The sequence below is a fragment of the Thamnophis sirtalis genome, unplaced genomic scaffold (genome assembly GCF_051295495.1).
Source record: "Thamnophis sirtalis isolate CommonGarterSnake01/CBP01778 unplaced genomic scaffold, rThaSir2_p1.2 scaffold_13, whole genome shotgun sequence".
NCBI lineage: Eukaryota > Metazoa > Chordata > Lepidosauria > Squamata > Natricidae > Thamnophis > Thamnophis sirtalis.
Window position 1 is genome coordinate 7696088 of NW_028261393.1, and position 16214 is coordinate 7712301.

The 16214-nt window shown below is 47.1% G+C and overlaps 1 protein-coding gene across 3 annotated transcripts in view; it reads right to left on the bottom strand.

Annotated features, from left to right (window-relative positions):
* Positions 1-3666: 3666 nt before the first annotated feature.
* Positions 3667-16214, bottom strand: part of KCNN4 (potassium calcium-activated channel subfamily N member 4) — a 58872-nt gene continuing 46324 nt past the window's right edge. For all 3 annotated transcript variants that reach the window (XM_087727769.1, XM_087727771.1, XM_087727770.1), the window contains exons 5-9: positions 15589-15699; positions 8698-8816; positions 7906-7975; positions 6191-6369; positions 3667-4479 (exon numbers count right to left, since the gene is read on the bottom strand). In XM_087727769.1, coding sequence (XP_087583895.1) covers positions 6208-6369; positions 7906-7975; positions 8698-8816; positions 15589-15699 — 462 coding nt within the window. In that variant the 3' untranslated portion in view covers positions 3667-4479; positions 6191-6207. The remainder of the gene's footprint in view (positions 4480-6190; positions 6370-7905; positions 7976-8697; positions 8817-15588; positions 15700-16214) is intronic.

The window sequence follows — 16214 nt, forward strand, 5'->3', positions numbered from 1 at the left end:
ACCTTCCAACCATTTAGCAGAAAGTGAATTGCATTGGTTGGAGGTGATGGCATTCATGGGTGGGGGGGGGATGTACAATACGTACCGTGTTTCCCCGAAACAAAGACAGGGTCTCGTTTTCTTTTGACCCCTGAAATAAGCGCTCGGCCTTATTTTTGGGGAGGTCTTATTATTCTTGAGGTGCGGGGGGCCGCTTAACCTCGGCCCGCGGTTCAGCTGATCCAGAGACAGCTGGAAATTCTGTCTCTGTTTCTCGCACACTCTGGCCAGCCTTAATGTCGCTGAGTCTGCCGCTGTTTTTGCGACCGCCACTAAGGGAAGGGGTGTGGTAGCTAAGATTTGCGGGAGCAGCCTCCATGAGGCCATTCCGCGTGGATGGCAGGTGCATATGGGGTGGGGGGGTATCTTCCCCCCCTGGAAATGGTGGGGACCAGCTGCGCATGCATTTAAATATTTTCATGGGGGGCTTATTTTATCACCTGCCCAATTGGACTTATTATCCGGGGAGGTCTTATTTTCGGGGGAAACAACAGTACCAGACCAAAATTGATCAACATTATTTGTGTCCTGGGCGTTCTCAGTCAACGCCCGCAATTTGGAACCGGCAACCCTTGCTGCTAACACCCACCTCATGTGACCGCAACACAGCTTTTATGATCTCGGTTCCGTCGTGGTTGTTAAGCAAATCGCCTGCGGTCAGCCAGCAAGACGGCCCCCGACCCCAGCTTGCAATTTTACTGCCATCGTCTGTTGGAAGCTGGCTGGGGAGATGGGCGAACACGTGACTGCGGGGCATTGCCCCGGTCGTAAGCCCGAGGACCAGTTGTGCGGTTTTTCAGCCACATGATTTTGGTTGTTAAGCAGAGTGGTCTTTAAGCGAGGATTGCCTTATGTTGTTGTTTTTTACACAAGTGTTTATAAAGTCGGACAATTACACATTTCTTCGGAGAAGACATTTTTCTTGTGATAAGAAAACTTGGCTTCCTTTTTTGACTACACTTCAACAGCCGTTTGATCCCCGACATCCTCCAGGCAGCCGGTCGTAGACCGGAGAGAAGACGGAAGGTCTGATCTGCATAGCTTGCAACCTTCCCTTCTTCCCTCTCTTCCTTCCCCCAACAGCCAAGCTAATATCTTCCACATTCCCCCTTTTCTTCTTAATGTTTCTCTTCTATCTCTTTCCTCCCGGACTTCCCTCCCTCGATGAAATTAGGCCAAGGGCCACAGGTCACCCACACTAATTAAAAGATAGCAGTTTTCAAAATGGCCTGTATCACACGCACACACATCCATTCCTACAAACGGTTCACCGACAAATGCACACCCGACAAAACGGCAAAATCGAAAGCGCGCCCAACTAAAGCACGCCGACAAAAGCGCGCCATTGAAAACAACGCGAAAAGAACATTAACCACCCTAATCCTAACCTAAAAACCCTAATTGCCCTTTTGTCGGTGCACGGTTTTGTCGGCGCGCTTTAGTTGGGCGCGCTTTCGACTTCGCCGTTTTGTCACGGCGGTTTTGTCGGCACACATTTGTCGGCTCACGCCTACGAACAAGCACTGTCTTTTTGGGTTGTGAGTACTCCTCCATCTTCAGAGTCGACGTCCGGATGGATTCACAGAAGCTTCATCTGATTCCCTGATCTCTAGATAGGTGCAGGCTGTAAATCCCAGCTGCAATATTCGACTTGGCACATCTTGGGAAACGTATATGGGAGATAGCAGATAATTTCGGGGTCTTTTCTCCTGCTTCTCTAATCAAGTGCAGGACTTTGGATGCCGAACTGTTCTTGTTAATCTCTCATAGTAGCATTTAGACCAGTGTTTCTCAACCTTGGCAACTTGAAGATGTCCAGAGTTGAAGTCCGGACATCTTCAAGTTGCCAAGGTTGAGAAACATTGATTTAGACTTACATACCGCTCCGTACTGCTTTACAGCTCTCTCTAAGTGGTTTACAGAGCCGTCATATTGGCCCCCCAACAATCTGGGTACTTGTTTTTACCCACCTTGGAAGGAGGGAAAGCTGAGTCAACCTTAAACCGGTCAGGATCGAACTGCTGGCAGCGAGTCGCGTTAGCTTGCAATACCGTGTGTTCTAACCACTGCGCCACTACAGTTCTTAAGTTGTGGGCACAATTACGACAGGCGTTTTGGACAAAGTTACCTTGAATGATGAGCTAATCAAACAGGCTAAGTTTGCAACACGCTGTTGTAATTCGCGGAAGAGCCATCCAAGGTGAAAACTAAATCAAGTTTTGTGTGTTGCAGAAATGCACTTGTGTAATCCTATAAATGAGGTTTCTTATTCTCAGTCGGGGGTTCTAAGTGGAGTTCAGCGTGGAAACACAAGGAACTGTTTTGCAAAGCGTCTGCCCTAACATTAGAATAACAGAGTTGGAAGGGACCATGGAGGTCTTCTAGTCCAACCCCCCTGCTTAGGCAGGAAACCCTACACCCCTTCAGGCAAATGGTTATCCAAACATTTCACTGAATATAGTTCTTGGCTTGGTTTGGGTCATTACTGGATGTGCCTTCTCTGTGTGGATGTTTAATATACACTATAGGTAGTAGTAACCAGTTGCTTTCATAAGTATTCGAAGTTACAATGGACTCCCTTCCCCCAAAAGCTACTTAAGACCCAGTTCCAGAGTTCCAAGAGTGGTACACACACGCCCCCTAGTGGTCACACAGCTGCATTTCGGGCTCTTGGCAGCTGCCTCACCTTTACATGAAGTTGTAGCATTCTGTGGTCAGGTGACATTCTATAGCACTTAGACTTATACACCACTTTGTAGTGCTTTACAGACCTCTATAAGCTGTTTACAGAGTCAGCATATTGCCCCCAACAATCTGGCTCATTTTATTGACCTCGGAGGAATGGAAGGCTAAATCCAGCCTTGAGCCGGTCAGGATCGAACTGCTGGCAGCGAGTAGAGTTAGCTTGCAATTCTGCATTCTAACCACTGCGCCACTGCGGCTCTTGTGGGCACAGTCACAACGCGGGCATTTCGGACAAAATACCTTGAGTCAGCATACCGCTTCCAATAATCTGGGTGCTCATTTTTACCGACCAGAATGATGGGAGGCTGAATCCAACATTGAGCCTCATGAGAATCGAACTGCTGGCAGTCAGCAGAATTAGCCTGCAATAACTGCACTCTAACCACTGTGTCACCCTGACTCTCTAGATCAGTTTTTGCTGGAATCCGGTCTTCAGCAGGTCTCCAGCAAAGAATCAATGGCCAAGAATGCATTGACTTGCTTACTGACTAGGGGTTTGCTTAACAACCGCCACAAAAAAGATGTTGGTAAAATTGGGTGGGTCATGTAGGCGAACTGACTTATTCAGCAATTTTCCAGCAAACAATGCCCATAGGAATGCATTGACTTGCTTAATGACTATGGCATTTGCTAAACAACTACCACAAAAAAGGCATAAAATTGGATTGGTCATGTGGGTTTCTTGGTTTGTGACTTAAAATTCAGAAATTCAGGTCTGCATTACGGTCATAAATTGAGGACTGCTTGTAAAACAACCCAAACGCCACTGCCGAGGACAAACTTCTCTGGGTAGCTCGCCTGTGATTGTGTTAATAACTCAATGGCTGACCGTGGGAACCCCTGACCCAAGTTTTGCCGTTCAAACCGAGGCCGAATCCCATCTTCCTGTTGGAGATGCTTTAATTTAGATTCTTGCACCAAAGGCACGATTGGAAACGTCAAAAGCCCTCCGATCAAGTCGTATGATTCTGTAGCGTTGAGAATTTCTCACAGATTTACAAAAAAAAAAAATATATACAAATGAAACCCCCCCCCCCTCTCCCTGTGACATTGCAAACGTCCCGGCCCGTAAGCGGCTTGTCACTCGAGCTCGAGTCTCCAAATCGGGTGGCAAGCTGTCAAAAGTTAAGACGAAACGGCGTCTTCCGTCCTTGAGAAGTTCCTGGGCAACAGGTTACCAACTGCTTCCTGCAGATTTGATTCCTGCCACGTCTGGAAAGGTTTCTGCCCAAGACCGCAAGGCAGAATTTTTGCATTCCGCAGCGGTGAGTTTTTTGATTCCGTTTCAAGTACGTTTCTGGCCGTTTTCCTATCTCGTAAGTGATTTCCATCCCCTTCCTCCCATGGTTCCATTTTTTTTTAAGAGGATACCAGGATGTGGTTTCCATCCAGAAAACACACACATACACACACACCGCCAAGGCATATATGTCTTTGCAGATACATTCAACGGCATTATTGTGTCCTCAGCTGCGAACTGCAGCTTGTTTAGCGGATGCTAAAGAAAGTTTAATAAGGCTCGTCGTGACTTGAAGGTACCACGAGATGGCGCTGTAGTGACAGTTATTTTCTTCTCTTATGGACTGCTCTTGGCTTACGGAATCCATAAAAAAAAGGCAGTCCGTGTTCTCTCAAAAGTCCTTATCTTGAGCCAGGAGTGGGAAAAGGAGGGATCAAAATCCTCTCGATGGCCACCTGAGAGAGGGGAAAAGTCAAAAGAGGGACGGCAGGTTAATTCTGTGCTTTGGCAGCTCCAATAAATGCCAGCCTAAATAGCCATTTTATCTATTTGCACCAGACTGAACCCGGCTATTGTTTTTTTTAAAAAAATCAAATCCTTGTGAGTTTTTTTAAATTTCTTTATATCCCAGTTTTATTATTTTTTATAAATAACCCAAGTTGGTGAACATTCCTAATAGTCCTCCTTCCTATTTCTCCGCCACAGCAATCTTGTGAGGTTTGTTGGGCTGGGAGAAAATGACTGGCTCAAAGTCCGGCCAGACAGTTTTCATGCCTAAGGTGGGAACTAGAACTCACAGTCTCCTGGCGATTGGCCCAAAGTTACCCAGAGAGATTTCGTGCCTAAGGTGGGACTAGAACTCAGTCTCCTGGCGATTGGCCCAAAGTTATCCAGAGGGATTTCATGCCTAAGGTGGAACTAGAACTCACAGTCTCCTGGCGATTGGCCCAAAGTTACCCAGAGGGATTTCATGCCTAAGGTGGGACTAGAACTCACAGTCTCCTGGCGATTGGCCCAAAGTTATCCAGAGGGATTTCATGCCTAAGGTGGAACTAGAACTCACAGTCTCCTGGCGATTGGCCCAAAGTTACCCAGTGGGCTTTCATGCCTAAAGTGGGACTAGAACTCACAATCTCCTGGCAATTGGCCCAAAGTTACCCAGAGGGATTTCATGCCTAAGGTGGGAACTAGAACTCACAGTCTCCTGGCGATTGGCCCAAAGTTACCCAGAGGGATTTCATGCCTAAGGTGGGAACTAGAACTCACAGTCTCCTGGCGATTGGCCCAAAGTTACCCAGAGGGATTTCATGCCTAAGGTGGGAACTAGAACTCACAGTCTCCTGGCGATTGGCCCAAAGTTACCCAGAGGGATTTCATGCCTAAGGTGGGAACTAGAACTCACAGTCTCCTGGCGATTGGCCCAAAGTTACCCAGAGGGATTTCATGCCTAAGGTGGGAACTAGAACTCACAGTCTCCTGGCGATTGGCCCAAAGATACCCAGAGGGATTTCATGCCTAAGGTGGGACTAGAACTCACAGTCTCCTGGTTTCTAGCCTGGTGCCTTAACCACTAGACTAAATATCAGCATTGGGAGAGTGGGATACAGCAGGTATTATTTTAAAAAAAATACATTCTACATTTTAGATGCATGGATTTGGCATTTAAAGCAAATAACCTGAACCATCCACCTCCATTGTGGGTTTCTGAGGGCAGAAGCAAGAGAGCAGGCTATTCTGGCTAAATTCGAACTGCCATCCCTTCTAAAATACGGCCTAGCGTCAGGCCCCTCAGGTGATCCAGAGAGGGAACTCTGGCTGGCCAGAGGATCTAATCCTGTTCTTTTATTGTAAAGCTACATTAACGGAATCTCCCACAATCTCTCTTTAACTGCCCGGTTATTTTTAATTTACTTTCTCCGCCAGTTATGTAACTCTGGGCCAAGACTCCTCTTATCTGATCGTTCCCTAGGCAGCATCTCTTCCCTCCCTTTCCTCTCTCTCAGGGTCATTCCCACATTACACTCGGTGAAAGATTTCACTTGGCTTTGGCCTTTCTTTCAACCCACATTCCTTAACCTGCCCTGCTTTTCATCCCGGGGCATTCAACAGGTCGTCCCCCCCAAAAAGCGGACCGTCAGTTCTGGTTCACAGAGGCCCAAACCCTACCTGGCAGTTCTTGACCATCAATGCACCTGTTGTCCCTCCTGTTGCTTGGACTGTTGCACCAGGGCAGAAAGCAGTCTGGTCATCTCATCCAGTTTCCTGTCAAGGGACTCGATCTGTTTCTCCAGCTCCTGGTGAGAGCTGTTAAGGCTGGATCGGAGGTCGTACATGATCATTTGCATCTGGAAGGAGAAGACAGTAGTCATGCGGGTGGGCGTGCCGCCTTGAAGGCAGGAGTCAGAAGTACAAGTTTCCTTAAAAGTCAAACTCCTGGTGACTTCACGGACAACATCCATCCAAACTCTCTTTTTGGGAGGGTCCTTTAGCTTCCCATGTAACCTAGAGCAGGGGTGTCAAACCCAATGCTTGGTTCTGGCCCACAGGGCCGCTCTGGAGGTTCTACCACAAAATCGCGGAGGACAAAATCGCGCTCGACGAAAGCGCGCATTTGACGTCATCACAGCGCGATGAAAACATTGCACTGTGATCGAAAAATGTAAAAATAAAGCGAAAACCTTACCCTAACCCCCCCAAACCTAACCCTAAACCTAACCCTTAACCTAAGCCTAAATCTAACCCTAAACCTAACCGTTAACGTAACGCTAAATGTAACCCTAACGCTCTAAACCTAACCCTAACCCTTAACCTAACCCTAACCCTAAACCTAACCCTTACCTTTATGTGAATCGGCTTGCTTTAATTTTAATTTTATTTCAATTTTTAATTTTTTTCGTCGCGCTGTGATGACATCACGTGCGCGCTTTCATCGAGCGCGATTTTGTCCTCCGCGGTTTTGACGGGTCACGGCTCTGGAAACAGCAAAGGATCAATCCACAGTGCCTCTGCCAGCAAAACTGGCTTGGGAAGGCTGCATGCAGCCCTCCGAGCTCTGTTTTCACTGGAAGACTTGGGAGCCTGTTTTCACTGGAAGAGGGTTGCAGGAGGCCATCACAACCAAAACCAGAGCTCGCGAGGACTGCGTGCGGCCCTCCCGAACTCTGTTTTCACTGGAAGAGGGTCCCAATGGACCTTGAGAGCCCGTTTTCTATGGCAGAGGGTTGCAGGAGGCCATCACAGCCCAAAACGGAGCTCGTGAGGATTACATGTGGGCCTCCCAAGCACCGTTTTCTCTGGCAGAGGGTCCCAATAGCGCTTGGGAGCCCATTTTCACTGGGTTGCAGGAGGCCATCACAGCTGAAAACTGAGTTCACGAGGACCGCCTGTTGCCCTCCTGAGTGCCGTCTTCACTGGCAGTGGGTTGCAGGAGGGCATTGCAGCCAAAAATGGAGCTTGGGAGCCCGTTTTCACTGGCAGAGCACTCGGGCTTCCACAGGCGCCCCTAACATGAGTTATATCGAGCTGGCCACGCCCATCCTGGCCCTCTGAGGTCAAACACAACCCTGATGCAGCCCTCAATGAAATCGAGTTTGACACCCCTGACTTAGAGTGTGGCGGTCCCCATCCTGCCTAACTTCTTACCCCAAACAAGGCCAGCCAGCAAATACAACCTACAGCAGAAGAAACTATTCCACCTCCGCTGAAGACAGTGATGGAGAAACGATATTTTTCCAGACATGGTTGATTCCCAGGACCCTGCCCCCTTGATTGCCCTGGTTGGGTTGCTGGAAATCATAGTTCAGGCACCCATGCGTAGGTGGGTGGTCGTTTTTTTAAACCAGGGCGAGGGCTTCGTCTCTTGGGCTGGCTAGAAAACTCACCTTGGAAGTATCCACCATGGTATTGACCTGATCTCGGATCTTGCGGTGTTTCGTCCTCACATGGCGAAATCTGCAACAAGGAAAGAGTTTACTCCTGGGCACCAAGGATGATTAGGAGGCTGGAGGCTAAACCATGTGAAGAAAGGTTGCAGGGATTGGGTAGGTCTAGTTTATTTATTAAATTAAATTAAGTTTAATTAAGTTCAGGGGTCTGCGAACTTAAATACTCAAAAGAGCCATTTGGACCCGTTTCCCACACAAAAGAAAACACCGGGAGCCACAAAAACCTGGGTGGGTGTGGCCAACTTGACATCGCTCACTCCTACCCAGTCCCATGATCCCCCCAGCAACTCCTACCCAGGTTTTGTGACTCCTGGTGTTTTCTGTGGGAAACGTCTCTGTCTCTCTCCCTCCCTCCCTCCCTCCTTCTTCCCCCTCTCTCTCTCATTTCAGGCCAAGCAAGGTGTGCTAGAAGGGGAGGGCAAGGGCAGGGCCAGCCAGTGGTGGGTTCAGCCAATGGAGCCACAGCAGGTGGGGGGAGTAAAGAGCTCCGGAACCACAGATTGCTGACACCGGGTCTAGTTTAATGAATAGAAGGACTAGGGGTGACCTGATAGCAGTGTTCCAATATCTAAGGAGCCACCACAAGGAAGAGAGGGTCAACCTATTCTCCATCGCTCCTAAAGGCCGGATGTGGCTGGCTGGGGAATTCTGGGAGTTGAAGTCCACAAGTCTTAAAAGTTGCCAAGGTTGGACAACCCTCTCCTATAACATCCCCAGGTAGGAACTTACATGTGAATGGCTGCCAGCAGCCGCCGGTGGTGTTTGCGTGTTCTTAGCCCATCCTTCCTCTTGGTGTGCTTGTGCAGTAACCAGGCTTCCTGTAGTACAGTGGCAGCTGAGCATTTTATCTGGAAGCACATGCAAATGTGGTCAAGAAGGAGATTATCTTTCAGACAATTCACTGTTTCTCACCCTAACCTGAGGCTTGAGTTAAGTTTGCAAGAAAAAAAAGATGCGCTGTACTGCAGTAGGGTAAGTTAGCTAATCTGGACATCGAGGGTTGGGAATCTGTGACCCTCCAGATGTTGCTGGACAATCAACATTCCCAACTAGTGCAGCCAATGATAAAAGAGAGCTGAACATCTGAAGTGCCATAGATGGCTTGCTTCTGCCTCACACATTTTGGAAACAGCAGCTGTTTCTGGCTTAGAGGGTGGAGAGGAGAAGGAGGAAGGAAGGAAGAAGAAGAAGGAGGAAGAAAAAAGAAGAAGAAAAGAAGAAGAAGAAGAACAACAACAACAACAACAACCACCACCACCAGTACCAGCACCCTGGTGGTGCAGTGGGTAGAATGCAGTATTCCAGCCAAATTCCGTTCACTGCCAGGAGTTCAATCCTAACCACCTCAAAGTTGACTCAGCCTTCCATCCTTCCGAGGTCAGTAAAATGAGGACCCAAATTGTTGCAGACAATATGTTGACACTGTAACACACACACACACACACCGAGAGTTCTGTAATGTACTAAGTCTAAGTATTATTGCTATCAAGAAGTCGCCAGTGGGATAATGGCATGAAACTCATCACAACTTGATGGTAAAGCCATGTCTCTGATGAAGCTAGCCAGTCAGTGGTGGGTTTCATATTTTGTTAGCACCAGTTCGCTGTGCACACGTGCATCCACTTCACCCACGTGCATGCGCTTTGCAGGCGCACACGCCCCTTCCACTCACGTGCCCAGCCTTCCATGCATGTGTTTTTTGTTCACACCTGCACCTTCTGCAAATGCGCCCAACCTCAAAAATGTGCCTAAATAAGACAGCATAGAGTCTGGGCAGGTGGGTGGGTCAGGCCCACACCCACCCACACCCACAATTTCCGCTACCAATTCCGGTGAACCAGTCCGAACCGGCTGAATCCCACCTCTGCCACCAGTGCTTGCAGCACTGTTCATTCTACGTGTCCTGAAGAAATGCAAAGGAAGAGTCAGTGTGTACGGATGTTCACAGACCACTGCCCCCCCCTTCCCCCAAATGATCCCTATCCTCTCTAATGATTTACGTCCAGGAGAAAATGACTCTATTTTTTAAAATCTGCCATACAGAGCAGTGATTAGCCTGGTAACAACCATGTTACTGACCCTCCCTAAAACTGAGTAGAGAATTTGGCAGTGCTGGGTTTTTTTAAAAAAAAATAAATCCTTTTTTTCCAGGGTGTGGGAGAATGTGGCTTAATAATTGAAGCCTTGGTAAAGAAAGTGACAAAACAAACCAGCCTTTGATGCGCTGATCAGAGCATTGTGATGCCAAGAGGGAGCCGCAAAAGATGTGTGTGTGGGGGGGAGGCACAATCTATCACAATTTGCACATATGTTTGAACACACCCTGTGCTACAAGGCAGGGTGCCCAGGAAAACCAATGTTATTTATTGTGGAGCAAGGGTGGATAATCCTTTTACTGTTAAAAGCTGTATTTCCCCAAGGGAAATCTGCCAGATAGCACATTGAATGGTGGGATGTCTTCTTCTTCTTCTTCTTCTTTTTCTTCTTCTTCTTCTTCTTCTTCATCTTCTTCGTCTTCTTCGTCTTCTTCTTTTTCTTCTTCTTCTTTTTCTTCTTCTTCTTCTTCATCTTCTTCGTCTTCTTCGTCTTCGTCTTCTTCTTCGTCTTCTTCGTCGTCTTCTTTTTCTTCTTCTTTTTCTTCTTCGTCTTTTTCTTCTTCTTCTTCATCTTCATCTTCTCCGTCTTCTTCTTCATCTTCTTCTTCGTCTTCTTCTTCATCTTCTTCGTCTTCTTCGTCTTCTTGTTGTTGTTCTTCATCTTCTTCTTCATCTTCTTCTTTGTCTTCTTCATCGTCGTCTTCTTCGTCTTCATCTTCTTCTTCGTCTTCTTCTTCGTCTTCTTCATCTTCTTCTTCATCTTCTTCTTCATCTTCTTCTTGTTCTTCATCTTCATCTTCTTCTTCATCTTCTTCGTCTTCTTCGTTGTTGTCTTCTTCTTCTTTGCCTTCTTCTTCTTCATCTTCTTCGTCTTCTTCATCTTCTTCTTCATCTTCTTCTTGTTCTTCATCTTCTTCTTCATCTTCTTCGTCTTCTTCTTCATTGTCGTCTTCTTCTTCTTTGCCTTCTTCTTCTTCGTCTTCTTCTTCGTCGTCGTCTTCTTCTTCTTCCTCCTCCTCCTCTTTCTCTTTTTGCCAGCCTCTTCCTCCCCTCCATGGGGTTTCTGGACTCCCAGCTGATTTCTTTAGGAACCCAACTTCATCCCTTTCAAAATAACTTCCGAAATGAAGCCCACCGCCTTAAACTGCCCGCTCATCTCACAGAGGGTTATTCACCACTGATCTACAGATGATGAATAGGAGGGGAATTTACCAAATTTGCAGATGATACTAAGCTGGCAGGAATAGCCAACACCCTAGAAGATAGGCTCAAGATCCAGATGGATCTTGAGAGACCTGAACACTGGGCCCTGTCTAACAAAATGAAATTCAATGTCTTACACTTTGGCAAGAAAAACCAAAACCACACATATAGACTAGGTGAAACCAGGCTTAATAGCAGTAACTGTGAGGGGGATCTTGGAGTCTTAGTGGACAACCAATTAAATATGAGCCAGCAGTGTGTAGCGGCAGCCAAAAAGGCCAACAAATCCTAAGTTGCATTAACGGAGTGATTCAATCAAGATCAAGTGAAGTACTAATATCACTCTATAAAGCCTTAGTAAAACCACACCTAGAATCCTGGATCCAGTTTTGGTCACCACACTATCTAAAAAGATGTTGAGACTCTAGAAAGAGTGCAGAGAAGAGCAACTAAGATGATTAGGGGACTGGAGGCTAAAACATATGAAGAATGGTTGCAGGAAGAGGGCATGGCTAGTCTAGCGAAGAGAAGGACCAGGGGAAACATGATAGCAGTATTCCATTATTTGGGGGGCTGCCACAGAGAAGAGGGGGGTCAAGCTATTTTCCAAAGCATCCGAAGGCCAGACAAGGAATAATGGATGGAAACTGAACAAGGAGAGATTCAACCTGGAAATAAGGAGGAACTTCCTGACAGTGAGAACAATCCACCAATGGAACAGAAGTTGCCTTCAGAAGTTGTGGGAGCTTCATCACTTGAGGCTTTCAATAAGAGATTGGACTGCCCTTTGTCAGAAATGGTGTAGGGTCTCCTGCTCGAGCAGGGGGTTGGACTAGATGACCTATAAGGCCTCTTCCGGCTCTGTTATTCTGTTAATCCTAGCCATGACAATTCCCAGAGAAAAGGCTCCAGGCTCAGTTCTTCATTCCCTGCTGAAGATGCCACGTTGAGTGTTTTTCCAGATTTCCTATTAAGATTTTGACTGATGGCCCTCTGACACAGCAATCCAACTGGAACGGAATTCTCCAAATGACATCTATGGAAGGGCCATTCTTTCCCCAGGAAAACCTGAGTCCATTTGCCACCATGAAAATATGGTGGATTTGTTAACAAAGGATTTTTTTTTAAAGAATTTCTTGTGATTAGTTAGCAAACCTAGTGAAAATTTGCCGGGTTTCATTTTACAAGTTTCATTTTTTCATTAAGCCTGGTTAGTATTTTTGTGGGTTAGCAGTGTGTTCTGTGACTATTTGGGTGGTTTATAATTCAAACCATAGTACAAGCTAGAAAAAAAATGGGTTAATTTTGTTATCAGGCTAAACGTGGTTAAGACTTTGGGGAAAACTATCTATGCAGTTTAGGCATGAACATCAGGGTAAGATACACACACTGCAGAGGTGGTATTCAGCCAGTTCTGACAGGTTCTGGAGAATTGATAGTGGAAATTTTGAGTAGTTCGGAGAACCGGCAAATAGGCTGGCCACGCCCCGGCTGCCTCCCATCTGATCTTCTTTTGTTTCCCTGAACAGGAACTGGAAAGCAGGTTAGTGGGGTGGGGAGGGAATGGGGATTTTGCAGTATCCTTCCCGTGCCACGCCCACAAAGCCACGCCCACAGAGCCAGTAGTAAAAAAAAATTTGAATCCCGCCACTGACACACACAGCCTTTTAAGTAGGTAATTTTTAATAAAAAAGTGAGTAATCTGGACAAATATGGACACTCAACCCAACCCAAATTTTCAGATTCGATAACTACCATCCTTGGGAGGGAGTAACAAAACAAACTAACTCAACTTCCCTCAATTTCTGCCTTCCTGAGATATTATAGCAGGGCTCCATTGTGCAAATTCAGAGAAGGAATTAATTCCACGTCCAAGTTCAACATGTGGAATGAACTTTTTATTCCACATAAAGATAGGGTAGAATCATTCAGGGTTGTTCCGGAAGATAGGACAAGAAACAAAAGGATTTAAATTACAAAGAAATATTATCTTGGCTGAACTTCAGGAAAAAATGTCCTAACGGTAACACTGGCTCAACAATAGAATTAAGTTTGCGTTGGGAGTTCGTGGACTCTCCTTCACTGAAGAGGTTTAAATCGGGGGTGGGCTGCTGAGGGTTTGCAGGCATTCTGGAGAACCTCTAGCTAAGATTCTGTGCAGTTAGGAGAAACCCCAAATACCACTCCTGGCTAGCCATGCCCATCCTGCCCCTCCCCTCCCAAGTGTCCCGCACAGCCTGTTTGGGATACAAGTAAGTGCAGGTCATGCTTGGAAGCTCAGGGAAAGTGAAAAACAGGCCCACGGGTCTGTTTCCGGCCTCTAGAGGCCCTCCCAGAGGCTCAAAAAAAACCTTCGTAGCCTGGGAAGGGCAAAAACCTCCCCCCCTCCCGCCGAGGTGCAGGAAGCTGACTAGGCCATACCCACCATGGCCACGCCCACTCAGCAACCAGGCAGAGAACCCCTTGCTAAAAATTTTGAAGCCCACCCCTGGTTTAAATAGAGGGAGACGTCATCTGTCAAAGACCACTGTAGTTGCAGCTTCTTGCAACCTCTTGCAGTGTCAGAGCGGAAGATCTCCACGGTGTGCGGATTTTACGAGCCCGCAAACTAAACAGACTTGCTAGTCAAGTCTAATCTTTATTTTGATCGTACACCATCCGAAGATACGATCAGGAAGAACTGTCGTCATTTCAAAAGCAACTTCATTTATGAGAGGTTTAAAAATATCAATAAACCAGAATTGCTAAGGTCATAAGGTTGCAGCGCAGGTTGCACAGAAATCCAAACAAAAGTTCTCGCAATGCGAGAATGGTTGGTGAAGACAACGGAACTAACAGAGATGGCAAAAGTAATGTGTTCGCTTAAGAGAGAGATCGGGGACTGCATTTATTAACGCCTGGAAACCCCTAGTGGACTTTCTGCTGGAAAAGTATTAATAAAATGAAGTTGCGGTTTCTGGGTTTGGTGACTAGAAAGGGTGGATCACAGGAAGAAGGAAACGACGGCATCATTTTAAAGGGAGCAGATAAAATATAAATGCGTATCTAGAACTGCTGTGAAGATCATTAGAAGCCACTTTATAATCTTTTTTTTTTCTTTATTCTTTTGCTTTCTTTTCTGATTGGGCCAAAATCATCCAGCCAGCTTTCCTGCCTAAGGAAGGGACTAGAACTCACAGTCTCCTGGTGATTGGCCCAAAGTCACCCAGCCACCTTTCCTGCCTAAGGAGGGACTAGAACTCACAGTCTCCTAGTGACTGGCTCAAAGACACCCAGCCAGCTTTCCTGACTAAGGAGGGACTAGAACTCACAGTCTCCTGGTGATTGGCCCAAAGTCACCCAGCCACTTTTCCTGCCTAAGGAGGGACTAGAACTCACAGTCTCCTGGTGATTGGCCCAAAGTCACCCAGCCAGCTTTCCTGACTAAGGAGGGACTAGAACTCACAGTCTCCTGGTGATTGGCCCAAAGTCACCCAGCCACCTTTCCTGCCTAAGGAGGGACTAGAACTCACAGTCTCCTGGTGATTGGCCCAAAGTCACCCAGCCAGCTTTCCTGACTAAGGAGGGACTAGAACTCACAGTCTCCTGGTGATTGGCCCAAAGTCACCCAGCCGACTTTCATGCTTAAAATGGGACTGGAATCCATAGTCTCCCACTTTGTAGCTTGAACCAAACCAGCTAGGGGGAAAAAATTGTGAATCCCTCAAGCACAGAGTGGAAAATATGCAGCCCTATCCATTCCTTGGCCTTTTGAAAAACAAAGCATCCAAGTTCTAACTCGAGTGTCCCATCTTTCTGGGTCACTGCTCAGGAGGAAGAGGAAGGGAGAGTGGGGGAAAAAGGCATTCAACAAAAGAAATGATTACTATAGTCCAAGGGTGTCAAACTCAAGGCCCGAGGGCCAGATCCGGCCCTTGGGGTGCTTAGATCTGGCCTGGGGGGAAGGGGGCGCCCTGGAAACAGTGAAGGATTGGCCCGCGGTGCCTCTGCCAGCGAAAACGGAGCTCATGAGGACCACTTGCGACCCTCCCAAGCTCCGTTTTCGATGGCAGAGGGTTGCAGGAGGCCGTCGCAGCTGAAAATGGAGCTTGGGGGCCCGTTTTTACTGACAGAGCTCTCAGGCCACCACAGGCGCCCCCCCCACAAGTGACGTCATGCTGGCCACACCCATCCCAGGTCCCGTTTACCCCCCCTGATGCGGCCCTCAATGAAATCAAGCTTGACACCTTTGCTACAGTCACTTTGAGCTCCAGTTGTTGAGACACCGTTCCCAAATTTCTCTGCCCTTCTGGAATCCCAACAAGCAAAGGGCTTCTCTTACCTCTTTGGCACACTGGATGTCCATCATGAAATTATGGACGTGTTTCTCGGCTCGAGTGAATTCCAGTTTATCTGCGGCCACCGCCACAAGCAGAGCCGTGCACCCCACTCCCTGGGAAGAAATACAAAAGGGGAGGGTTAAAAAAGAAAAATACTTCCCTTTTTAAAAGGAAAAAAAAAGTGCACGGATGATTTACACCAAAAAGACGGAGAAATGGCTTCGGTTAGCACAAAGTGGGAGGACTGGCGTGGCTATTAATTGTCTCTCTCCAGCCAGCGGAACATAAAAGCATTTCCCAAAATTTGGAATTGAAAAATGAAGCAGGGATGGTCCTCAATGTACGATCACAATTGGGAGCAGAATTTTTATGGTTAAGCAGTTATTAAGCGAAGCATTCTCATTCTAATTTTACGATCTTTTTGCCACGGTTAAGTGAATCATTGCAGTTATTAAGTGAATCCTATGGTTGTTAAGCAAATCCGGCTCCCCCCCCCCCCCCCCCCGCACTCCCCTCCCCGGATTGCTTGTCGGAAGCTGACTGGGAAGGTCGCAAACGGTGATCATACGATGCTGGGATGCTGCAGTCATTACATATACATGTTGATTGTCACAAGGACCTGAATTTT